This window comes from Mirounga angustirostris, unplaced genomic scaffold, assembly GCF_029215605.1.
Source record: "Mirounga angustirostris isolate CCGP_5_RB_7025 unplaced genomic scaffold, mMirAng1.0.hap1 SCAF_5, whole genome shotgun sequence".
NCBI classification, from domain to species: domain Eukaryota; kingdom Metazoa; phylum Chordata; class Mammalia; order Carnivora; family Phocidae; genus Mirounga; species Mirounga angustirostris.
Window position 1 is genome coordinate 24,945,099 of NW_026991713.1, and position 27,938 is coordinate 24,973,036.

At 39.8% G+C, this 27,938-nt stretch overlaps 1 protein-coding gene and 1 pseudogene across 11 annotated transcripts in view; both read left to right on the forward strand.

Moving 5' to 3' along the window:
* NTN4 (netrin 4) overlaps positions 1–27,938 on the forward strand; it is a 127,983-nt gene that overhangs the window by 36,543 nt on the left and 63,502 nt on the right. For all 11 annotated transcript variants that reach the window (XR_010411387.1, XR_010411386.1, XM_064590774.1 and 8 more), the window contains exon 3: positions 10,590–10,868. Coding sequence is in view for 9 of the 11 variants with exons in the window: in XM_064590774.1 (XP_064446844.1) it covers positions 10,590–10,868 (279 nt within the window). In the remaining 2 variants the exon portion in view is untranslated. The remainder of the gene's footprint in view (positions 1–10,589; positions 10,869–27,938) is intronic.
* On the forward strand, positions 10,875–26,812 carry LOC135364398 (aspartate aminotransferase, mitochondrial-like; annotated as a pseudogene).

The following is a 27,938-nucleotide window of genomic DNA, read 5'->3' on the forward strand; positions in this document are numbered from 1 at the left end:
TTTTTATCTATTATATTGTCTTCCAGATCGCTTATTCTCTCTTCTGTCTCAGTTACCCTAGCTGTTAGATTATCTAGATTGGGTTGGATCTCATTGATAGCATTTTTAAGTTCTGCCAATTCGCCTTTTATTTCTACCCTTAGAGACTCTATGTTGCCATTAATTGATTTCTCCATTCTAGCCATTGTCTTCACAATTGCTAGCCTGAATTCCATCTCCAACATCTTGGTTATTATCTGCATCCATTTGTAAATCTGCAGCATAAGTCATAATCTCTGAGTCTTTTCTGTTTTGGGGGCTCCTCCTCCTAGTCATTCTGTTGATGGGTGTTTGAGGGAATGTATAGAGTCCAAATTATTGACCAGAACCCAAGCAAGATGCACCTGTTTTCTTGGGACCTTAGGGTTGCTGGCCTCTTGTTTTCCCAGCCTGTCTTCTGCGGGAGGGGCCTGCCGCGCTGTTACTCAGGCAACCCTGTTCGGGCGGAGTTGCCCTGCCCCCCTGTGGGGGGATGGGCTCAGCGGGAATCAGTTTTTGGGGCTTTTGTTCTCTGACGCCTTTCCCTGGCGGCTTTCCGTGTCTCTTCCGCGAGTCAGAGCAGAAGAGACCGTTTCCAACCCTCTGCCTCAGAGCAGAGAGACCGCAGTCTGTTCTTCAGTGAGCTCTCCAGGCCACACCGTCTCCGTTCCTGTCCGTGCTGCTATAAACTGCAGCGGCCTGGGTTGTGCCCCCCTCCGCAGCGCCCCCAGTCCTGCCTCCAGGTCGGGGCATATCTCTGCCCTTTGTGCTTCTAAAACCGCCAGCCACTCCTGGTTCGCGTGCGCAGGTTTCCACCCCGGGGGTTGCAGTTCACCGGGGGGACCGGCGCACCTGGTTTCCGTCTCAGAGGCTGCAGTTCATGTGCACGACCGTCGCTCTGGTTTCTGTCCGGGGGGCCTGCGGTTCACGTGCGCGCGACCCTGACGGTCTGGTTTTCGACCCTGACGGTCTGGTTTTCCACCCCGGGGGCTGCCCTAAAGTCCTTTCCCGATGCTACCGGTCTGCGAGTCTGTGCCCGTCCTCAGCGTGCGAGGCTGTCGCTCACCGTCGGTGTAGGATCCCCACGGCCAGGCACCCTCCCGCCTCCGTTTATCCTCCGATATCTGCCTGCAGAATCACGGCTCTCCGCTTCGTACCTCAAAACCAACTGCCTGCGATATTCTGTTTGTAGAGATCCAGATCTTCTTACATCTCAGGCTGGTTTCGTGGGTGCTCAGAGTGGTCTGGTAGATATCCAGCTCAATTCCAGGGACCAGTTGAAATAGGGTCCCCTACTCCTCCGCCATCTTTCCCCCCTCTATAAATAAATAGAATCTTTAAATACAAAGACATAACTAAGTTAAAAGTAAAAGAATGGAAAAAGATATACTATGCTGACCCTCACCAAAGGAAAGCTTATGGTAGTGGCTATATTATTGTTAGAGAAAGTGGATTTCAGATCAAAGAATATTACCAGAGATAAAGAGGGACACTTCATATTGATAAAGGAGCTAATCCATCAAGAGGATATAACAGTCCTAAATGTTAATGCACCTAAGAGCAAGGCTTCAAAATACATGAAGCAAAAACTGCAAAAAGAAACAGATGAGTCAATAAATACAGTGAGTTTTCCAGATCTTTTTCCTGGAAAAATTCATAGAACAAGTAGAGAAAATCAGTAAGGATACAGAAGATTTGATTAACAGTGTCAACCAACTTGACCTAATTAACATCTATATAACCACCAAAAACAGTAGTATACACAATCTTTTTAAGGGCATAAGGACCATTTATCCAGATAGACCATAAAGCAAATACGGATAAATGTAAAAGAATCAAATCATACAAAGTATGTTGTCTGACCATAAAGAAATTAAATTAGAAATCAATGGCAGTCGCAGCGGCGGTCCGAAGAGCCAGTGCCCCGAGCGCAGAGCCGGCGCCCGCCATGAGGGAGATCGTGCACATCCAGGCGGGCCAGTGCGGGAACCAGATCGGCACCAAGTTTTGGGAAGTGATCAGCGATGAACACGGTATCGACCCAGCCGGAGGCTACGTGGGTGACTCGGCGCTGCAACTGGAGAGAATCAACGTCTACTACAACAGGAGTCCATCAAAATCCTAAAGGAGAACACAGGCAACAACCTCTTTGACCTCAGCCGAAGCAACTTCTTCCTAGAAACATCGCCAAAGGCAAGGGAAGCAAGGGCAAAAATGAACTATTGGGACTTCATCAAGATAAAAAGCTTTTGCAAAGCAAAGGAAACAGTTAACAAAACCAAAAGACAACCGACAGAATGGGAGAAGATATTTGCAAATGACATATCAGATAAAGGGCTAGTATCCAAAATCTATAAAGAACTCATCAAACTCAACACCCAAAGAACAAAGAATCCAATTAAGAAATGGGCAGAAGACATGAACAGACATTTTTCCAAAGAAGACATCCAAATGGCCAACAGACACATGAAAAAGTGCTCAATATCGCTCGGCATCAGGGAAATCCAAATCAAAACCTCAATGAGATATCACCTCACACCAGTCAGAATGGCTAAAATTAACAAGTCAGGAAACGACAGATGTTGGCGGGGATGCGGAGAAAGGGGAACCCTCCTACACTGTTGGTGGGAATGCAAGCTGGTGCAGCCACTCTGGAAAACTGTATGGAGGTTCCTCAAAAAGTTGAAAATAGAGCTACCATATGATCCAGCAATTGCACTACTGGGTATTTACCCCAAAGATACAAAAGTAGGGATCCGAAGGGGTACGTGCACCCCGATGTTTATAGCAGCAATGTCCACAATAGCCAAACTGTGGAAAGAGCCAAGATGTCCATCGACAGATGAATGGATAAAGAAGATGTGGTATATATATACAATGGAATATTATGCAGCCATCAAAAGGAATGAGATCTTGCCATTTGCAACGACGTGGATGGAACTGGAGGGTATTATGTTGAGTGAAATAAGTCAAACAGAGAAAGACATGTATCATATGATCTCACTGATATGAGGAATTCTTAATCGCAGGAAACAAACTGAGTGTTGTTGGAGTGGGGGGTGGGGTGGGAGGGATGGGGGGACTGGGTGATAGACACTGGGGAGTGTATGTGCTCTGGTAAGCGCTGTGAATTGTGCAAGACTGTTGAATCTCAGATCTGTACCTCTGAAACAAATAATGCAATATATGTTAAGAAAAAAAAAAAAAGAAGAAGAAGAAGAAGGTAGCGGGAGGGGAAGAATGAAGCGGGGGAAATCGGAGGGGTAGACGAACCATGAGAGACGATGGACTCTGAAAAACAAACAGGGTTCTAGAGGGGAGGGGGGTGGGAGGATGGGTTAGCCTGGTGGTGGGTATTTAGGAGGGCACATTCTGCATGGAGCACTGGGTGTTGTGCACAAACAATGAATCATGGAACACTTCATCTAAAACTAATGTTGTAATGTAAGGGGATTAACATAAGAATAAAAAAAATTAAAAAAAAAAAAAGAAAAAAAAAAAAAGAAATCAATAACAGGAGGTACCAGGGAAATCCACAAATATTTGGAAATTAAATAACATACTTTTGAATAACTTATGGGTCAAAGAAGAAATAAAAAGGGAAATTAGAAAGGATTTTGAACTGAAAACGCAACATATCAAAATTTATGGGATGCAACAAAGAAGTATTTGGTGGGGAAGGGAAGGCCTCAAATCAATGATCTACAGTTCTGTTTTAAGAAACTAGTAAAAGAAGAGAAATTAAACCCAAAGTAAGGAGAAGAAAGTAATAAAAGCAAAAATGAAATAGAAAAACATGAGAGAAAGTCATTGAAAGTAAAGCTGCTTTTTTGAGAACATGAAGATTCAAGAATTTTAAAAAAACATTAAAGAACCATTGCAGTTATGATCCTAAAAGCTTCCATTTTTAGTAAATAAGAAAAGTAGACCAGAAACCATGGAAAAGACTTAATATTTCTTTTTTTTTTTTTTTAAGATTTTATTTATTCATTTGACAGAGAGAGACACAGTGAGAGAGGGAACACAAGCAGGGGGAGTGGGAGAGGGAGAAGCAGGCTTCCTGCCAAGCAGGGAGCCTGATGTGGGACTCGATCCCAGGACCTGAGCTGAAGGCAGACACTTAACGACTGAGCCACCCAGGCACCCAAGACTTAATATTTCTATGTGTTTGTGTGCTTGATCATGCCTGCCTAATCCATTTTCTTAAGAATATGAAAAGATCTTGTGTGCTAATGAAGAGAAGGAATCCATAAAACCATTTGAAATGTATTACATATTTTTACATAGATATTTATACATATATGTGTGTGTTCATACACTTTTCATCAAGAGTTCAGAACTTGTGGTAAGAACATTTTGCTTTTTTTATTCTTCTAAATCCTATTCCCTATTTGGCTTCTCCTTTTTAAAAATACTATTTGGAAAAACACTTCATTCATTTATTCATTCAATGTAATTATGAAATGCTATAATATGCCAGAGACTGGGACATGCTGGGGGACACAGCTGTTAACCAGACAAACAAGGTCCCTGCCCACTGAGAAGATTCTATTATGTGATACAGAGAAGTAAATAGGCAATAACACGTACTAGTGTGAAAGTGCTGTCACGGAAAGACAAGTGCCAACAGAGTCCACAGATGGGTAATCAGCTTGGACCTGAAATATTCCTCAAGCTAGTAGCTAAAAAGAATTTTTTAAATGTGATAACTACGTTTCTTGGGTTACTGTGATCCAATAACATATGCAATAACATTTTAGTTATGGAGCAACATGTAAGGTATGAGTTTGATACTAAAAGAACCTCTTTACTACTATGTACCTAATATTTACTCTACTTCTTATTCTGTTCAAACTGTGTTAATAGTCTGTTGAAAGTTTCATATCAGAGTAAAAGTAAGAAATATGGAATGCTATTTTAACTAATTCTGAGTATTAATGAGTTAGAAAAGAAAGAGCATATAGGTAATTCTAACCTGTTCAGAACTTTTTAAGGATCTCTTTGTTACACTTGGGCATAACAAATGGCAGAAACTAAGCCAAAAATCCAGATCCTTAGGCAAAGTTTGAGGGATTCCAGGCTTAGAAAGTGAGGCAAGACCAGAGAAATGTGAAGATTCCAAAGATTAGGTAGGAAAGGGTCTGTGATTCAGAGATGTTTTTAAATTATGCATTTCATTTAAAACACTGATTTCACATTTGGAAATGTATCTTCGGGATATTATTATAAACTTCTGCATTTTAGCTATACGATTGTTCACTGTAGTGTAGTTATATGGAAAAGTTGGAAACAACCTAGATGCCTAAGAACAACAGCCTGGTTAAATAAATTATGTCATATCCACACAATGGATTTCTAACCAGATTTTTAAGTAATGTAGCAGTGTTTCTCAAAATTTATTGTGAATCAGAATCATCCGGAAGGCTTGTTGAAACCCAGATTGCTCGGCCCCACCTCCAGAGTTTCGGATCAGTCAGCCTGGTATAGGGATCAAGAATTTGCATTTCTGGGAAGCCTGGGTGGCCCAGTCGGTTGAGGGTCTGACTCTTGGTTTTAGTCCGGATCATGATCTTGTGGTCGTGCGATCAAGCCCTGAGTCAGGCTCTGCACTCAGCACAGAGTCCACTTCAGATTCTCTCTCCCTTCTGCTCTTGCTCACTCTCTCATAGATAGATAGATAGATAGATAGATAGATAGATAGATAGATAGATAGATAGATAGATAGAATTTGCATTTCTAACTAGTTCCCAGATTTGATAACTGATGTTGTTGGTCTGGGGGCCACACTTTGAGAACCACTGATGGAGAGTTATTTTCACTGAGTCGGAAAAAATTCACAAGGCATTGTTAAGTTGAAACAAAGCTGTTTACATTATATTCTATACGTATATATACAGAAGTGTAGATGGGAAAATATTGTGGAGTTGGTATTATTCCTGGTTGTCTTTGGGATCTCATTGTAGATTCTTAATGTCGCCTACATTCTGAGTGACAGGTTTCTCTGTAAGGAGAGTATTAGCCACTGAAACATAATCAACTTCCTTAATTTGAAAAATAAGATCAGGAAGTCCTTGTCAATAGCACTAACAAGCTGGAAACATCAAAGCAGGCTTGGTCTTAGATCCCCTCTGTCTTCTGTGTCTTGTCAGGAATGTCTCTTCAGAAGCAGTCATAGACAGAGGAGCAGTGATGGGCTCACAGATATATCCTGTTCCTGATGGGTACAAAACCAGAAGAGGCTGGTGTTACAGGAGGGCTTCTACGCTTTTTCTTACTTCATTTTAGTTGTGCCACGCAGGCTTCTTCTGGAGATGTTTGAAGAAAAACTGGGTGGGACCCAAAGGGCGACCTGCCAGAAGCTTGAAGCATCTGGATTGGCGCACTCTTTGTTTCCTGACGCAGGGTAGATCCATTTCCCAGAGTATCAGATTAAGGCGTCTCCTTTCTGGAAAAAAGATTTCATGGTTTAAATTCCCGTTGACTTTTGTGTCTGTGGCACTTTGCTGTCTCCGTTCCAGCATGCAGCCTCGGGGGTCATGATGTCCCTAGCCCGCTGATATCAGTGTGCCGACTGGTGTCATGCACATGGAGCACAGAGCCGCCATTCAGCTTCCACAGTCTGGGTTCAGGAAGCCAAAGAGCTTCTAAGTTCCTACAAACCTTGACGGATCTTCCTCTAGCCTTGCATGTGCGAAGCAATTCTCAGGAGGCAGGGGTTATACGGAGGGAGGGAGAGGGAACGAGGGTAAATGTCAAGGGTAAATATGTGATAGGAACCGAGAGAGCAAACAGTTGCCACCAATGTGGAGGAAAAGGAAGGGTGGGCCACAATTTAGAGAAGTATGCAGTAGACTTTGCAGTGGAACACTTACTTGGTTGGCACTGTGACCTTTTCCATGTCCTTGCATTACTGTGGTCAATAAACCAGGAGGTAGCCACATTATTGGTTTTATTTAGAGTGCCTCACACATGTCTAACAGAATGCCAGTATTTGGGATATTATATGAAAAATAAGATGGGGCGCCTGGGTGGCTCAGTTGGTTGAGCGACTGCCTTCGGCTCAGGTCATGATCCCGGAGTCCCGGGATCGAGTCCCGCATCGGGCTCCCTGCTCAGCAGGGAGTCTACTTCTCCCTCTGACCCTCCCCCCTCTCATGTGCTCTCTCTCTCTCATTCTCTCTCTCAAAGAAATAAATAAAATCTTTAAAAAAAAAGAAAAAGAAGCCCCACATAAAACTCACAATGGATTCAGTGTTTTTTATTTTTTTAATGATTCAAAGGTAAAATTATGTGGTGATATGAGCTATCATTAAAAGAGACATTACTTCTAGAGCACTGGGTGTTACATGCAACTGATGAATCACTGAACTCTACCTCTGAAACTAATAATACACTATATGTTAATTAGTTGAATTTAAATAAAATAAAATTTTTAAAAAGTAAAAAGAGATGTTAGTAATATATTGACTTTTGAGTGGGTGACATATTATTTGTTGGAAAATTTTCTTCCATATGCTGTTTTCCACACTTTACATGTGAATAAATGGGCGGAATATTGTTAAAGTTTAGGGTACAACTTTTTCCAAGTTTTGCAAGTTCAAAAATAGCTAGAAATGCAGAAACTGGTTAATGATTCAGTTATTTATAACTGTTTTTATAATACAAGTTCCTACCTCTTCCCTTCTAGTGCAATAACATGAACTCAGTGTGTGAATCCGTTTAAGACCGTATAAGAGGAAATTAAGTTATTTAAAATTCCCACCTATTACTTGAATGCCAAACACAATGTTATAATCAACCAATTCATTTACCAAAAATTTATTCAATATTGACTCTGTGCCAGGCACTGTCCAGGGATCAGTGATTACCCTCAAGAAGTTTACTTTCTAGACTGGGAAGATGGTAAATCAATACACAACTACCACTACAACGTGTCAGTTGGTAATAAGTATGAAGAACAAAAATGAGGCAAGGCTGCTATAAGGACTTTGTATTTTATCCTGAAAGAAATGGGAGGTCTTTGGGTGGGGGTAGATGTAAGCAGGATGACATGATCCAACTTCTGTTTATAGACATTCACTCTGGCTACTGGGTGGAGAGTATCCATTGAATTACTACCCCCTCCCCCAAATTATATTTCATTTAGGACAGTTCTGCACCAGTGGGCCTGGAGATGTGATCCTTCACAGTTGATTCTTGCCTTTTCATACTCTCAGTGCAAAATCAGTTTCTAAAATGAAATTTTTATATCCAAAGTATTCCTTAAAGAAATTTTTTCCTGGAAAACTACTTTTAGATACATTCTCTCTAAATGGGAGTTTATCCAAAGCCTACTTTTTAATAATTACTTTACTTTCAAGCTACTTGGTTATCAAAATATTTCTGAACAGAGTTTTAACATACCTCTTTTTTTAAAGATTATTTATTTATTTATTTGACAGAGAGAGAGAGAGAGCACAAGCAGGGGGAACGGCAGGCAGAGGAAGAAGCAGGCTCCCCGCTGAGCAGGGAGCCTGATGCGGTGCTCAAACCCAGGACCCTGGGATCATGACCTGAGCCCAAGGCAGACGCTTAACGACTAAGCCACCAGGCACCCTAATATATCTTTAAAAAATCAAGAGATACCTAGGAATTTTTCAGGGGAGCTCTGTCTCTTATATAAATTAACAAGATTGTTTGAGGTTTTGTACTGTTTTTTTTTAAACCTCCATAATAAGGTATAATTTAGTGTTGGGCTCCTTATAATACTGGTTTATGTTATGAGGTAGTTTGGAATTCCTTTTTTATATTCATTGGTTTCCATTGGCAATGATTTCCTCTTCCACCAGCCTCTACTCCCCCAAAGTTAACAGACCCGTTAGAGAAGTTTGTACCACTCCAGCCCAGGGCCCCTTTTTTACCCCCATTGTATAGACACACACACGCGCGCACACACACACACACACGCATGCCCAAAGTCCGTCCCTTCTGAGTCTTCCTCCCTCTGGTTTCCTCCTCAGAACTAAAGTGGGTTTTTTTATTGTTATGTTAATCACCATACATTACATCATTAGTTTTTGATGTAGTGTTCCATGATTCATTGTTTGTGCATAACACCCAGTGCTCCATGCAGAACGTTTCCTCTTTAATACCCATCACCAGGCTAACCCATCCTTCCAACCACCCTCCCCTCTAGAACCTTCAGTTTGTTTTTCAGAGTCCATCGTCTCTCATGGTTCGTCTCCCCCTCCGATTTCCCCCCCTTCATTCTTCCCCTCCTGCTATCTTTTTTTTTTTCCTTAACATATATTGCATTATTTGTTTCAGAGGTACAGATCTCTGATTCAACAGTCTTGCATACTTCACAGCGCTCACCATAGCACGTACCCTCCCCAGTGTCTATCACCAGCCACCCCATCCCTCCCACCCCACCCCCCACTCCAGCAACCCTCAGTTTGTTTCCTGAGATTAAGAATTCCTCATATCAGTGAGGTCATATGATACATGTCTTTCTCTGATTGACTTATTTCCCTCAGCATAACACCCTCCAGTTCCATCCTCGTCGTTGCAAATGGCAAGATCTCATTCCTTTTGATGGCTGCATAATATTCCGTTATATATATATATATATATCACATCTTCTTTATCCATTCAGAACTAAAGTTTTAAATTGCCTTTCGAGTCTATCTATAACATACACAATAAAAACAGCTTTATTACTTCTACTTTGCATTTAACCATACTGTTAACTAACTTGACCAGCCATTTTACTCTCTATATTTGGATTTAAGGGACTTGTAACGATTTCAGAAATCAAATACCCCTTGAGAGGGCTGTATTTTTACTACTGGTAATAATATTCCAAGAATGTGCCACAGCTTGGAAGGCAGATTCAGAAAGGGAGAACCAAAGGTACGTATAGCAACAGTGGCCCCAATTAATAACTGATTAGTCTTTGAAAGGGTCACACCTCATTTGGAAACAGAAGTGTCATCTTGATTTTGCCATCACTTCCTACCTGGTCCTCCTGCTTCCTTCTGTTCTTCACCCCTAATAATCCATTCTCCTCACAGTAGTGAGAGTTATCTTTTTTAAAAATGTAAATCAGATCACATCACTTTTCTGCGTATGACCTTCCAGTGGCTTCCCACTACAGTTAGAATAACTACCGTGGCCTTTAAAGGACTCTCTATTCATGATCTGTCATGTACTGGTTCCATCATCTTCTCTGAAAACTGTCCCCTTGTTTCCTGGACCTCAGTCACACTGGCCTTGTTCTTCCTTTAATAAGCCAGGCTTGATTCAGCTTCCAGGCCTTTAAACGTGCTCTTCCTTCTGCGCAGAATGCTCTTCCCAGTCTCTGCATGGCTGCCTTCATCTCGAGAGTCAGGTCCCTGGCGGCTATTCAGTTCATACTTACTCTGCACATCCGAACAGGCAGCACACCTGTGCGATCAAGGTCGAAAAGCCTCTTATCTTATCACTTGCAGATGACAAAAGGCACAAATCACATCAAGACTATATGAGGCAAGTGATTTGGGGGTTTTGCACACAGTCCTATATACTCATGGTAATTTTTTTTTTCTTTACAGGTTATTTTCCGAGCTTTGTCACCGCCATACGATGCCGAGAACCCTTACAGTGCCAAAGTGCAGGAGCAGCTGAAGATTACCAACCTCCGCGTGCAGCTGCTAAAACGGCAGTCTTGTCCCTGTCAGAGAAATGACCTGACTGCAAAGCCTCAACATTTTACACATTATGCAATCTATGATTTCATTGTCAAGGGCAGCTGCTTCTGCAACGGCCATGCTGATCAATGCGTACCTGTTGATGGCTTCAGACCGGTCAAGGCCCCAGGAGCATTCCACATGGTATGTAAAACAGGTCCTCCCCTGTGAAAAACAAACCATGAGTTACCTTCAGCTTTGGGCATTGGTCATCTAAGTTCCCTCAGAGTTGGTCTGTGCTCACATAGCCCTTCCTGTTTCTCCCTCGGCTGATTCACTCCTCCGACTCCATACCCATCCTAAAAAGTGCCAGTTAACTTGTTTTTTAATCTTCAATTTTAGAATTATAAATAGTCAGGCATGATAACCAGATTCCCGGGAACACATCCATGCCAATTGTTAGTACCATGACCTTCAGATACGAAGTGTAAGGTGAGGAGCAAGAAGGGTTGGCATAATCATACTAGTGGTATTATCACATAGAGCCAGCTTGGACAGTAAATGGGGACCATTGTTGAGTTGAATTTTAAAGTGGAAAAAACAAGAACCTCAGTTTAATGCCTGGTATCTTTTGCTGTCCGGCTAATAGAATGAATAATAATTCTCCTCTGTGAAGAGTGGCCTGACCCCCTGTCACTCTAAGCCAGAGTTAAACCCTCTTTCCTCTACGGTCACGCACCCCCTTGTGTTTTCCTCTGAACTTTTACTTGTCTGCATCTCTTGGGAGATCACAAACTCCCGAGGACGGGGACTGTGTGATCTTTGTATCCTCAGGACAGTGTATTAACTGAGCCAGAGTTAGGTGTTTGGTAGGTGTCTGATTGAATGATATCAACACAGGAATAGAAAAATGATGAAAAATTACTGTCATTGTCCTCACATCACCTTCTCCCCCCCCCCCCAAAAAAAGACACAAAGTGGCTCAGACAGCAAGTGCCTTTTTGGGATGCACCCAGAGCTATGGCTGGGGATTGGGCAAAGAGAAGGCAAGGAGGAGAGCACTCCGATTTTTAAGTTTTATATTTTACTCTGATACTTCTGTTCAAAACAAAAAATAAGTAAAAATTTAAGACCTCAGATTTTCCTTACTTCATTTCCTAGAGAGGAGACTTCCACATTTGTCTTCTTTCTCCCAGCCCTGATAGAGGACAGGGCCATAAAGGACCATGAACCAGTTAGCCAGCAGAAGAGTTTGTGTTTGCTGGGCTAAGTCCCTGGAGTGCACAACAGCACTGGGGTAACGAAAATGACTAGGGCAGCGACCAGAGTTCCAAAAACAGGAACAATGCTATTACTCTAGAAACGAAGCTGGGGCTTCCAAGTTGGAGAAAATGGAGCACTCACCCAGCAGACACCTACTAGTTTGCAGACATTAATGGATCTTTGAGCTAGCATTGCTTCAAATAAAGGATGGGATAATTTGTAATACCTAAGTTAATGGGGTTTAGGTATGATTCACCTAGAAAATAACCCAGATATTCTAGAGATGTGTCAATCTACTAGACCGTAAACTAGAAAGCTGGTGTGAGGTAGAATGCCAATAAATTTCTGCCATTATATTTCAGTGAATGAGTGAAAGGAGAGCATGCAGGCTGCAATGGGCTGAGTGTTTCTGTCCCTCCAAAATTCATATGTTGAAAACCTAATCACAGTGTGATGGGATGTGGAGGTGGGACCTTTGGGAGGTAATTAGGTCATGAGAGTAGAGACCTCATGAATGGGATTAGTAGCCTTAAGAGACCAGAGCGCTAGCTAGCTCTCTTTCTGCTACGTGAGGATACAGTGAGCAGGCAGCAGTCTGTCACCCAGAAGAGGGTCCTTACGAGAACCTGACCCTGCTGGCACCCTGACCTTAGACTTCCAGTCTCCATAACTGTGAGAAATAAATTTCTTTTGTTCATAAGCCACAAAGCGGTCAAGGTATAAAGCCTGGAAAACTGCAAGCTGAAGACCAACCCCACTGGCCACATGGGCTGTGACTGTCTCTCCAGATGGATTCCTCTGTGCTTCCAGAAGCACGGCTGGCCAGGCCATGCTGTGGGACCTCCACAAAGGCAAGTACCTTCATATACTAGATGGCAGGGACACCATCAATCCCTGGGATTCAGCCCCCACCACTATTGACTCTGGGCTGCCACAGGCCACAGCATCAAGATCTGAGACTTGAAGGGCAAGATCATTGCAGATGAACGGAAACAAGAAGTTATCAGTACCAGCAACAAGTCAGGGCCACCCCAGTGCTCCTCCCTGGTCTCTTCTGCTGACGGCCAGACTCTTCGCTGGCTACGCAGACGACCTGGTACAGGTATGGCAGGTGACCATCAGCACCCCCTAGAAATATATGCCAGAGTTTTAGAAATTAAAAAAATGGCTTTCTGACTTAAAAAAAAAAAAAGAATTCTATTAATTCTGCTAAATTCAAAAAGGGATAAATAGAGTTAACAGAAACTTTTGCAAAAGTCTTAAAATATAACTATTCTATACAGCCTTCTGCCAGTAAGAAAGCTGTCAGTCTATGAGCCTGAGCCTCCACATCTGCACCACTCGCCCACCACTCCATTCTGCCACTACCCATCAAACCTCTTGCTTCCACCATGGTGTTGTGCATTCCAGCAGTGTCCTATCCAAAATCACTGCCACCTTCCACCCCAACCTCACCAGCTGGCCTCTGCAAGAGTCAGCTCCTGGTGAGCCCATGTGGAGATGGGGCCCCAAGATCCAATCCTGGGAGTCACAAAAGCCTATAAGAGACACCAGCAATAAAAAGAAGAATCTGGTAGGTGGTGCCTTGGAAAAGCCTTACATCCTCCTAGTGTCTGGAAGGCAGAGGCCTAGATTGCTGCAAAAAATTTGAACAAAGAAAATCTGCCCCTTGCAGGACTGGCTGAATTTTGCAAGGCATCTATAGAACTAACCCTGGATGAGAACGGCAAAGTGTTGAAAATTGGCTAGAATGTCACTGTGCAGACCATTTCTGGAACTGAGGCCTTAGGGATCAGAGCTAGTTTTCTGCAGAGATTTTTTAAGTTCAGCCAAGATGTCTTTCTGCCCAAACCATCAGACACACCAGCATGCAGCTACAAGGTTATCAATACTATGACCCCAAGACTTGTGGCTTTGACTTCACAGGCACTAGGGAGGACATTTCAAAAATGCCAGAGCAAAGTGTTCTGCACACTCCTGCCCACAATCCTGTAGGAGTGGACCCTCATCCTGAGCGATAGGAGGCAACAACAATAGCAATGAGAAAAAGAATCTCTCTCTGTTCTTTGACATGGCCTACCATGGCTTTGCCAGTAGTGATGGCAACAAGGATGCCTGGGCTGTGCCCCACTTCACTGAAGAGGGCATTAGTGTTTGTCTCTGCCAGTCCTATAGCAAGAACACAGGCTTCTATGGTAAGCATGTGGGAGACTTGACTGTGCTCTGCAAAGCTGCTGATGAAGTCAGAGGGGTGGAGTCACAATTGAAGACCTTGATCCATCCCATGTATTCCAGCCCTCCCCTCAATGGAGCTCAGGTGACCTTGACCATTCTGACCAGCCCGGATTTTCAAAAACAATAGTTGCAAGAAGTGCAAATCATGGCCAACTGTATCATTAGTATGCGGATTCAGCTGGTCTCCAATCTCAAGAAGGAGGACTTCTCCCAGAATGGGCAGCACATCCCCGACCAGATTGGCATATTTTGTTTCACAGGGCAAAGCCTGAACAGGTGGAGCAGCTGACCGAGGAGGTCTCCATCTACATGACAGAGGTCAGCCGCATCTCTGTGGCAAGGGTCATCTTGGACAACTGGGCTACCTTGCTCATGAGATCACCAGATCACCAAGTAATTTCCCTGATGAGAGGGAACAGAGACAACTGTCCTGTCTTCATCCTTTGCACATGTGAGATTCACAGGATGAGGAAGGGTGGAGGTGATGAGTGGATCATTTCTTTCAACCACAGTGATTGAATGTGTTCCTCAGAAAAGAACATGTACTTAAACAGGGCAGAGGCATCCATAGCTGGTGTCTGGAACTGTGTGGCTTGAAACCGAACTCTCCCCCACCTTTTTATCCACAACTTTTCTGAAATAGTTAACATGTATGAGAAAGTCCTATCCTTAAAGAACCCATTAATCATGCCATTGCAATATTGCAGAAGCTTTAACTTAAGTACTTTATGGTCTTGAGAGGTCCTCAGTGAACCCAGCATGAGACATAGCCCTTGTTAGAGGCTTTGTGAGAAGACCTAATCCTAACATTAATAATGGTCAGCCTGCTTGTCTTCCCATGATTGAGCAATCTTATCAACAGACCATATTAACTGAAATCGTGTTTTATGAAAACCAGGGTCTGCTGCCACTGCAGCAAGGAAAATAAAAGATACTGTTTCCTGTTTTGTTTAAGAAAAAAAGTTTCGCCTTTTTAATGCTTCCAGGCATTTTAATGCTCCTCTCTTTTCCCTTATCTGTGCTGCCCTTTTCCTGAGGCACGAAGATCTATAACTAGCCTAGATTTTCATCCTGTTCTACTGGTTGATTGGCCATCGACCCCATCTTCTCAGGATTTATTTATTTGAAGAATGAAGGACATAATTTGCTATTCATCCCATAACCTCATCTTTCTCAGCAAAGAATAGTGAGAGTAGGCAACTGCACCTTATTTTAGCATCCTTTTTAGTGATTGTTTAATTTTCTCCTGTTGGGTTGTTGCCTCTGCCCAGTGGGACCTCATCCTTCCATTCAGTGTGGTTGTGCAGTCCATCATCTCACATCATGCGGGTAATACCAGGAAACAGGATATTCTGGACCTTGGCTTTAACCTTAGGGTGCTGCCAGCTGGGCTCAGGCTTCACCCTTGGAAAGATAACAACCATTTGCTCTAATCATGTAGACTTATTGCAGCCTGGGTTCTCTGTTATAATAAAGTTACTGCAGGGCCCCTCTCCCTGCCCCCCAAAAAGAAAACTGTTAGCCTATTGAAAGGATCTGGATAACCAAGTAAAGGGGATTATTTAGTATTTTTTATTTTAAAAGGATGTGGGAATGAGAAGTCTCTATCCTAGAAGACCCTATGGGATAGAGACCACACTTCCTTACTAATCTCAGGTCACTTTGAAACTGGAAGCAACTGCCTTTTAAAGTTGCTTTAACTTTAACTTTAAAGTTAAAGTTACATCCTGCTCCCCAATTTTCATATTGATTTCAGCAGCAGTGGTGGTAGCCCCCTAGTATTATAACTACGGTATGTGCCAAAATCAGGCAAGACTAAATCAAACTTGGAGCCAGGGCGGGGTAAGAGATAAGAAACAGGCTAAGTGGCCAAAGGTATGTTGGCTTCCAGGAATCCAGTTTTATGGATATTCTTGTTGTCTCTACTCTCTTAAAATGTTTGTTTGTTTGTTTTTTAAGCCAAAGCAATTGGACCAGCAGAGGTTTATGGTCAGAAATGGGAATAGTTTTGGTTTCAGATTTTTCCATCCCTAAGTGCATTTTATTTTTATGTATTTTTTCTGGATTATAAAGGGTTGGTATTAAATTTGGATATGGTTGCCTCTTCTAAATGTGATATTCTTATTCCTAGAACTGCTCAGCTGAGCAAATTGCACATTAAAAGCATAGCCTTTTGCCTAATTAATAACATGGCCATAAGGTCAATTGTCCTACATTTGTATGAACTCTAATTCATTTTACACATGCTGCTATAAACAACTGGATTCGTAAATTGTGCCTGCACAATGGAAAGTAGCCTCTTGAGAAATGCAATTCTTTTACTAGTCAGCTTGTCATAGGTATGTGTGTATAAATCTGTGTTTAGCCCAGCTTTTCTTTATAATAGTCATTCTCAGTGTGGTCCTGAACCAGCAGCGCCAGCATTACCTGGGAACTTGTTAGAATTACCAATTCTCAGGCCCTACCCCAGACCTACTGAATCAGAAAATCTAGAGATGGGACCCAGGTGATTTCAGTGCTTGCTGAAGTTTGAGAGCTACTGCTTTATAGACTATGCCAGTTCATCTACAGCTAATATTGTTGTCAGGATGGTAATTAATTAACAAAGTCTGATTTTATGGGCTAGAATTTTTAATGGCTAATGACAGACAGTTAAGTTAATGGAAATGATACTTGGTCTGTTTCTCAGGATCGCTAAGATTTTAGGGTCATTTTCTTTCTGTGGGTGGGGGGAGCAGAAAAAGGCACAAAGTGGAGTGCCAGTTGGCAGCCTCATTTATCTTGAAACACTCCTGTGTCTTCTTCATGCTTCCCCTTCTTCCCAGTACATTCCATTTATTCTTTACCAGTTCAGTTTTTTCCTTATCTGTTCATTTTACTGGAAGGCAGACCAGGGCAGTGATTAAGACCCTAGCTTTGGAGTCAGATCTGGATTTGATTCACTACAGCATTTGCTAAGTTACTCAGTCTCACTGAACCTCAGTTTCCCAAGAAAATAAGATCTAGCTTCCATAGTTATTGTGAGGATTAGAATTATGATGGCCAGTGCCTGGTGTATGGTAGCTACTGCTCACATTGCTGTCACTCTATTACCTCAGCCTCTTCTACGACTTCTCTCACATACACTTCTTCCCCAGTAACAACAAAAATAAATTGTAGCTTATGTGCTGTTTGACATGGTTACAAGGCTAGGGGTTTTGTGACAAGGAAAACCATACTTTGACTCCAGCCTGCTGGGATCCCAGACATTATATGAAAAGGTGATCTTAAGCTTTTTCTCTTTGCAGCTGGAGAGGACTGATGGCAGTTCTCTTTTTCCTAGCAGCTGGTGATTTTACAGCTGTTGGCCTGATGGATGGTAATAAGAGGGAACGTGGAACGTTTCATTGTTTTACTAACATATCACCCATTGGACAACACGGAAGCCTTAGAATACCATGAAGAATTGGTTAGATGCCTTGTGCTATACTTGTTAAGGTGGCTTTTTCTTTTCTAATCAGAAACTCATTATAAAAGAGTATCAATATTTTAACTGGCATATTCTAAATCTAAGAGTAAACATTGAAACCATATGTAGGACCAGAAAGTGGGGTTTAAGGAAAATGTTGCTTAGCTACCTAGCTGTGTAAGACAAGTTTTAGAACTATTCGTACAGTTTCATTACAAAAGTTTTTCTCATCTGAATCTGAATACATTTAATCATATACTTATGTTTGCACATCTCATGTATCAAGTTTTATATAGTGAGAACAGATTAAAGACCACATTTTTCATCTTCTTTAAAAAAATTTTTTAATGTGCTATGATATAAGCCCAAAGTAATAATTAGAAAGCTCTTGACTCTTCAGGGTATTAAGGAAAAGAACAAGGACTTAAAAACAATAAAGACAGCAGCAATCCCAGTTATTTCATTTGTCACATAAGGCTCTGGAGGAAAGGGTAATCCTATCACCAAAATGGTGCACAGTGTTTTATTCCAAATATTAACAAACTATTAAGCCTGCCAACTTGATACAGTCAGTGTGAGATTATCCTCAATCCATTTCAAGGTCTAGACAATGTTCCTGTGTGTTACTATGTTATAGCTTTGCCAATAGCCCCTTGGCAATGAGTAACTAGAGATGCCATAGAAGGTGTACAGAATGTTGATTATACTTCATTTACTACCTTGTGTTTTCTAGTAAAAGGGCAAGCCAGTAAAATATGTTCATGGCTGAAATTGTCAGTGTTTTGACTGTAAAACTTCCCAATGAATCTAGCTTATTTTCTCTTGACACAGTAAGATATACTCTTAGTGGCAAAAGTTGCCTGAGATTATTCTTTTTATTTGATGATCAGGAAACCAGAAGGCTTCAGAACCCGAGGCATTACAAAACCATTTTTGCATTCATGAAAGAATTACGTATGGGGTTCCTTTCAAAGATTGCCTCAGAACATTTACATATTTATTTACAGGCCTTTGACTGTTTCACAGAAAGGTTAAATGAAACAACTGAAAGCTGAATTGCTGGTGCCAGAGCTGACATTTCTGAAAGTGAAACATAAGCCAGTAGAAAAGTAAACTTGATTCTCCAAAATATCATATTTGTTCATTCAACTGTTCATGAACATGCTTTGCAGAAAGTGAAACATCTATATTTAGGTCAAAATTAGAGCACTGAAAAGATACAAAAATGAGTTTCTTTAACAAGTTTGAGCTGTTAGTATAAATTTGGGAAGAAACAACTTAAATTTGACATTTTTCTTGCTATAAAGTACTTTTCAAATATTCAAGGCATATCCCACTTTGAAATTTTTTCTTATGAATATTTCCCTTTCAGTGTAGCATTTTTGGATCCATCCCACAGATAGCTGGGAGATCTCTGGGTCTGCAAGGCCTAGTCTTGCAGTTTCACGGCTAATATAATGGCAGGGAGGTGCGGGGGGGAGCTACATGGAAAGAGAAAAGCTGAGGTTACAGATAGATATCTCACTTCTGGTTCACAACCCCAGGACTCATATCTCTGTGGTATTTCATTTGTGTCTTGCCAATTTTGTAAGAGCTGGAAATGTACTTCAATTTGTCCTAAAACAATTACATTCAGTAGAAGATAAACTGTAATTTAAGTCCTTATTCCTTCTTACAAGAATTTTAGTTATCAGACACATAAGGTTAAAATACACACACACACACACAATGTCATAATCATTCCACAAGAGAGAGAAAATTCACAGCTATTTCAAATAGTGAGGAAAACAAAGTCTGTTAATTTTGGCATTCAAAACCTTAAAACTATAACTGAAACTACTGTTATATTGTATCTTAGCAATGTAAATATCTTATGGAATAAGATATGGGGAGATGGAAGAACTATAGTATTTATTAACTCATAATAAGATTTTTTAGACATATGGGATTCTGATATCTTTAGCTCTTTAGATAGAAATAAAAAAACCAAAGTTATTGTTTAAAAAACTAAAATATATTTTTAGCTTTAAAAGAGCTCACATATTAGAAATGGAAAACTGATTACATTTGCTCCACTACTAAATGTTTTATATATAATATGAATAATTATGAAGTTTGTAAGAGTAAACACTGATCAGGTGTTCTTTGCCTTTTAGTTTTGCATCTCTAAGGGCACCACTACCAGGCATGAAATTTAGCTGGCTCAGTCAGCTCTCAGAATTCCTGAAGGGCAGACATTTCTTTGGTTCCCAGATAAGACCCTGGTAGGCATTAAAATTAAAGAGAAGGTGGAATCACAGTATTTCCATAGTATAGTATTCTGAAAAGAGGCTAAAGATTGTAGTTGTAACATATTTATCTTGTAATTCTTATTTGCAATTTAACCCAATTCTCATGTGTAAAGAAAAGGGAACTTAACTCTGAGATTACCCAGAAGTAGGAGCAGCGAAGAGACTTGTGCTCCAAACTGTGCCACCCAGGGGTGCCTGGGTGGCTCAGTCAGTTAACCGTCTGCCTTTGGCTCAGGTCATGATCCCAGGGTCCTGGGATTGAGCCCCGCACTGAGAGATAGTTTCTCAGACAAACTAAACTAAAGGAGTTCATGACCACTAAGCCAACCCTGCAAGAAATATTAAAGGGGACTCTGAGTGGAAAGGGAAGTCCAAAAGTGACAGTATGAAGGTAGGAAACACAAAAGCAGTAAATATGAATATTTCTGTAAAAAGTCAGTCAAGGAACTCATAGAATAAAAGGATGTAAAATATAACAACACATACCCAAAAAATAGGGAGGGAAGGAGTAAAAAATGGGTTCAAAATTAAATGACCATCAACTTAAGATAGACTGTCATATGCAGAAAATGTTATATACAAACCTAATGATAACCACAAATCAAAAACCACTAATAAATATGTGAAGAATAAAAATAAAGAATTCCAAATATATCACTAAGGAAAACAAACAAACCATGAAAGAAAGACAAGAAAGGATTAGAAAAAAATCTTCAGAAATGACCACAAAACACATAATAAAATAGCAATAAATAAATAAATACATATCTATCAATAATTACTTTGAATATAAATGGACTAAATATTCCAATCAAAAGACAGAGTGGCAGAATGGATAAAAAAAACAAGACCCATCTATATACTGCCTACAAGAGACTCATTTTAGACCTAAAGACAGCTGAAGATTGAAAGTGAGGGGATGGAGAAACATTTGTCATGCAAATGGATGTCAAAAGAAAGTGGGAGTAGCAATACTTTTTTCAGACAAAATAGACTTTGAAGCAAAGACCGTAATAAAGAAGAACATTGTATAATCATAAAGGCGACAATACAAGAAGACATAACAATTGTAAGTATTTATGCACCCAACATGGAAGCACCCAAATACACAAAACAGTTAATAACAAACATAAAAGAACTAATCGATAATAATACAATAGTAGGGGACTTTAACACCCGACTTACATCAATGGACAAACCATCTATACAGAAAATCAACAAGGAAACAATGGCTTTGAATGACACACTGGACCAGATGGATTTAACAGATATAGTCAGAACATTCCATCCTAAAACAGTAGAATACACATTATTTTCAAGTGCACATGGAAAATTCTCCAGAAGAGATAACGTATTAGGTCACAAAAAAAGCCTCAACAAATTCAAGAAAATCAAAGTCATAATATGCACCTTTTCTGACCACAATGCCATAAAATTAGAAGTCAACCACAAGAAAAAAGCTGGAAAGCCCACAAATACATAGAGGTTAAATAACATGCTACTAAACAATGAATGGGTCAATCAGGAAATTAAAAAGTACATGGAACCAAATGAAAATGAAGACACAATGGTTTAAAACTTTAGATTGCATCAAAAGTGGTTCTAAGAGGGAAGTTTATAGCAATACAGGCCTACCTCAAGAAACAAGAAAAATCTCAAATAAGCAACCTAACTTTACACCTAAAGGAGCTAGATAAAGAACAACAAACAAAACCTAAAACTAGTAGAAGGAAGTAAATAATTCCCATTAGAGCAGAAATAAATGATATAGACACTAGAAAAACAAGAGAACAGGAAATGGGTCTTTGAAAAAAATCAATAAAATTGATAAATCTGTAGCCAGACCTATTAAGAAAAAAAGAGAAAGGACCCAAATAAATAAAATTACAAATGAGAGAGGAGAATAACAACCAACACTACAGAGATACTATTATAAGAGAATATTATGAAAAACTATGTGCCGAAAAATTGGACAATCTAGAAGAAATGGATAAATCTCTAGAAACATATAACCTACCAAAGCTGAAACAAGAAGAAATAGAAAATTTGAACAGACTGATTACCAGCAAAGAAATTGAATCGGTAATCAAAAAGCTCCCAACAAACAAAAATCTAGGACCAGATGGCTTCACAGGCAAAGTCTACCAAACATTAAAAAAAGAGTTAATACCTATTCTTCTCAAACTATTCTAAAAAAGAGGAAAAAAAGGAAAACTTTCAAATTCATTCTATGAGGCAAGCATACCCCGATACCAAAACCAGATAAAAATACCATAAAAAAGAGAACCACAGGCCAATATCCCTGATAAAATAGATGCAAAAATCCTCAACAAAATGCTAGCAAATTGAATCCAGCAATACATTTAAAAAATCATTTACCATGATCAAATGGGATTTATCCCTGGGTAGCAGTGTTCAATATTTGCAAATCAATCAATGAGATACATCACATCAATAAGAGAAAAGATAAGAACCGTATAATCATTTCAGTAGACGCAGAAAAAGCATTTGACAAAGTACAACATCCATTCATGATAAAAACCCTCAACAAAGTAGGTTTAGAGGGACATACCTCAACATAATAAAGCCATATATAAAAAACCCACAGCAAACATCATCCTTAATGGGAAAAACTGTGAGCTTTCCCCCTAAGGTCAGGAACAAGACAAGGATGTCTACTCTTACACTTTTATTCAACATGGTACTGGAAGTCCTAGCCACAGCAATCAGACAACAAAAAGAAGTAAAAGGCATCCAAATCAGCAAAGAAAAAGTAAACTTTCACTATTTGCAGATGACATGATACTCTATATAGAAAGTCCAAAGGACTCCACCAAAAAACTACTAGAACTAATAAACGAATTCAGTAAAGTTGCAGGATACAGAATCAATGTACAGAAATCTGTTGCATTTCTATAGACCAAAAATGAAGCTGCAGAAAGAGAAATTAAGAAAACAAGCCCATTTACTCCTGCACCAAAAGCCATAAGATACCTAGCGATAAACCTAACTGAAGAGGTAAAGGATCTGTACTTAAAAACTACAGAACACTTATGAGGGAAATTGAGAAAGACACAAAGTAATGGAAAAACATTTCATGCTCATGGGTTGGAAGAACAAATATTGTGAAAATGTCTATGCTACCTAGAGCAATCTGCACATTCAAAGCAATCCCTTTCAAAATACCATTGACATTTATCACAAAGTTAGAACAAATAATCCTAAAATTTGTATGGTACCAGAAAAGAGCCTGAACAGCCAGAGGAATGTTGAAAAGGAAAACCAAAGCTGGTGGCATCACAATGCCAGACTTCAAGCTATATTACAAGGCTGTCATCATCAAGACAGTATGGTACTGCCACAAAAACAGACACATAGATCAATGGAACAGAATAGAGAACCCAGAAATGGACCCTCAACTCTATGGTCAACTAATCTTCGACAAAGCAGGAAAGAATATCCAATGGGAAAAAGTCCCTTCGACAAATGGTGTTGGGAAAATTGGACAGCCACATGTAGAAGAATGAAACTGGACCATTTTCTTACACCATACACAAAAATAAACTCAAAATGGATGAAAGACCTAACTGTGAGACAGGAATTCATCAAAATCCTAGAGGAGAACAGACACAGCAAGCTCTTCAACCTCAGCCGCAGCAACTTCTTGCTAGATATGTCTCCAAAGGCAAGGGAAACAAAAGCAAAAATGAACTATTGGCATTCATCAAGATAAAAAGTTTCTGCACAGCAAAGGAAACAGTCAACAAAACCAAAAGACAACCTACAGAATGGAAGAAGATATTTGCAAGTGACAGATAAAGGGCTAGTATCCAAGATCTATAAAGAACTTATCAAACTCAACACGCAAAAAACAAATAATTCCATCAAGAAATGAGCAGAAGACATGAACAGACATTTTTCCAAAGAAGACGTCCAAATGGCCAGCAGACACAAAAAAATGCTCAACATCATTTAGCATCAGGGAAATACAAATCGAAAGCACAATGAGATACCACTTCACACCAGTCAGAATGGCTAAAATTAACAAGTCAGGAAACAACAAATGTTGGCGAAGATGCAGAGAAAGGGGAGCCCTCTTACACTGTGGGTGGGTATGCAAGCTAATGCAACCACTCTTGAAAACGGTATGGAGGTTCCTCAAGAAGTGAAAAATAGAGCTACCCTACAACCCAGCATTGCACTACTAGGTATTTACCCCAAAGATACAAATGGAGTGATCTGAAGGGGCACCTGCACCCAATGTTTATAGCAGCAATGTCCACAATAGCCAAACTATGGAAAGAGCCCAGATGTCTATTGACAGATGAATGGATAAAGAAGATGTGATATATATATACAATGAAATATTACTCTGCCATCAGAAAGGATGAAAATCTTACCATTTACATTGACGTGGATGGAACCGGAGGTTATTCTGCTGAGCGAAATAAATCAATCAGAGAAAGACAATTATCATATGGTTTCACTCATATGTGAAATACAAGAAACAGCACAGAGGATCATGGGAGAAAGGATGGAAAACTGAATGGGAAGAAATCAGAGAGGGAGACAAACCATCAGAGACATTCCTTAACTATAGGAAACAAACTGAGGGTTGCTGGAGGGGAGGTCAGTGGGTAGATGGGGTAACTGGGTGTGGGCATTAAGGAGGGCATGTGATGTAATGAGCACTGGGTGTCATATGCAACTGATGAATTACTGAACTCTACATCTGAAACTAATGATGTACTATGTGTTGGCTAATTGAATTTAAATTTTAAAAAAAGATGCTCAGCATTCTTAGTCACTAGGGAAATGCAAATCAAAACCAATGAAATACCACTTCAAACCCAGTAGGATGACTATAACCAAAAAGATAAGTAATAATAAATACTGGCTAGGATATAGAGAAGCTGGAACCCTAACACATGACCCATATGACCCAGCCGTTCTATTCCTTAGTATATACCCAGCTGAACTGAAAACCTATATCTACATAAAACCTTGGACATGAATATTCATAGCAGCATAATTCACAACAGCCAAAAAGCAGAAAGAACCCCAGTGCCCTTCAGCTGATGAATGGATACACAGAATATGGTATATCTGTACAATGGAATATTATCCTATCAACAATAGCTAAGTTATGGATAGAGCCCAAATGTCCACTGACTGATGAATGGATAAAGAAGATGTGGTATATATATATACAATAGAATATTACTCAGTCATAAAAAAGAATGAAATCTTACCATTTGCAGTGATGTGGATGGAGCTAGAGCATATTATGCTAAGCAAAATAAATCAGAGAAAGACAAATACCATATGATTTCACTCATATGTGGAATTTAAGAAACAAAACTGATGAACATGGTGGGAGAGAAAAAGAGAGAGAGGCAAACCATAAAAGAGACTCTTAACTATAGAGAACAAACTGAGGGTTGCTGGAGGGGATGTGGGAATGGGGGCTGGGCTCAATGGGTGATGGGCATTAAGGAGGGCTCTTGATGTGATGAGCACTGGGTGTTATATGTAAGTGATGAATCACTAAATTCTACTCCTGAAACTAATATTACAACTATATGTTAACTAACTAGAATTTAAATAAAAACTTGAAACATAAAAGAATAAATGAAAAATAATGGATGCAAAGAAAGCTATGTATTTTTTAAAAAAGGAATATTATCCAGCCATAAAAAGGAATGAAGTACTGATGCATGCTACAACATGAATGAACCTTGAAAACGTTATGCTAAGTGAAAGAAGCCAGACACAAAAGACCACATACTGTATTATGTCTTTTATATGAAATGTCCAGAATAGGCAAATCCATAAAGACAGTAGTGGTTGCCAGGAGTTGGGGAGAAATGGGGAGTGACTGCTTAATGAGCATGAGGTTTCTTTTGGGAGTGATGAAAATGCTCTGAAATTAGATGGTGGTAATTATTGCACAACATTTTGATATATTAAAGACCACTGAATTGTACACTTTAAACATGGTTAAAATGATAGATTTTATGTTACATGAATATAATTGCAATAAGAAAAATCAATAGCTAAACAGGCAAACAAAAAACCCATGGTTAGTTATAGAGGAATTTTGTAGAATGAATATATTTCTTTTAAAGTCCTGATCATTAAGCTGACTGTTTCTAAAAGCAATAGCTTTGAATGGATGGGTATTGAAGAAAACTAATTCTTCCAAAAGCCTTGGCTGTTGTTTCTGGCCATATACAGATGATCACAGATTTCGTAATGACTCTGAATTCTGATAGAGTTGCCAAACAAGCTTTAGGTTTTTTTTTTTAAATATGAGCATACTCAATCATGAAGACTACATTTTATAAGATTCACCTAGAAACAAGCAATTTTCCGATATGAAAAGAAGCATCTGAATGAATTAATTAATTCAACAACAAAAGACTATGGAAGAAAACATGCCCTAGCAACTGGCTTCTTGTACCACAATCAGGGGCTCATTTATCTTAAACAAGTCAACTTTTGTAATACCCTCTGTACTGTATAGAATACTGAGTGACAGTCAAACAGAGCTGTCAAGAAAGAAGGAAAACAGTGGGAAATGTGAACTGGAATGAATTAAATTAAAAAAAACCAAAACTGTGTAAGAGAATGCAAAATAGTCTCTGACAAGGAATTTTCCTTTAAAATAACCAGAAGCTATGTGAACACATTGAGCAAGTGAATGTCAGTAGGATGAAAAGTACTTATTAATCCCCCACAGCACTTCTAATAGAATTTACCTGGCCCCCAACTCATTATAAAAACCATCTAAATCCGAAAAGACATTGAATAAAACCCCACAAATCCTTCCTCCATTCTCGTGTCAAATGCTGCTTGACAGATAGGTTGCTTACAAAATGAGTTCTTCTAGTTTTTGCCTTCACTCCATTTCCCAGGTTCTGGTCTCATAGTTATTGTGTTAATAGTTTTAACAATATATTAGAAGTTATATACTGTTAATTCCACTTTTGCTTTTTTTTTTCTAAAATTATTCAAATTAAATAGGTACTAAGAAATTGAAAGTGATATGATCTCTTTTCCCCTCAAAGAGATTTTATCGTGGGAAGCTATTTTAGGTGTTGGTGGGAAGGGAAAAAATCCTCCTGATTACATCATTGTTCTAAGACGGGGACTTTTTTGAGGACTCTCTTGGGAGCCCTGTTCCCTGTTCTGTCACTGATTTGCGTTGTGACCTCGGAAGTTTCAGTGTACAAAGACAAGTGCAAAGTGAAGTGATGAAAACAAAACTGAGATCAAATGAAGAACAGAGATGGAGCAGGTAGAATAGATACGTAGCAACTGTCATAGTAACTGGACACAGTGACCAGAGAGCAATTTGGCTTGAAAGAAATTTCAAATAACTTAGCTATATAATGACATAGTTTCTTACACAGTTTTGTCAAAAACTCAAACTTTGCCTAAGGACAAGAACTACAGCAAGAATCTAATGATATTTGTCAGTCTTCTCTTATTCTATATCTTTTTTTTTGTTTTTAAAGATTTTTACTTATTTATTTATTTGACAGAGAGAGACACAGTGAAAGAGGGAACACAAGCAGAAGGGGAGGGAGTGGGAGAGGCAGAAGCAGTCTTCCCCACCGAGCAGGGAGCCCGATGCGGGGCTCGATCCCAGGACCCTGGGATCATGACACAACCCAAAGGCAGACGCTTAACGACAGACAGCGCCCCTCTTGTTCTATATCTTAAAGCTGAAGAAATTGTGGCTATTATGGAGAAGAGAAGCCAATTTGATATTATATGGCAAGAAAGCCTTAAGATACACTGAAATAAACATCTTAAAATCATAGTGCCTTACTATACTGTCATTGTACACATGCAAATCTGAAACCAAATTATGCATATATTCTAGCTCTATTCACTTGTAGGATTTATCCAAATAAATATGTCTGTTGGACATACATCATTTTTAAAAAACCAGTAGTCAGAAATAATTCTTAAAACCCACTGGAAAGAAATAACAAATAGAAAACAGTTCTATGCAATGAAGTAATAGTG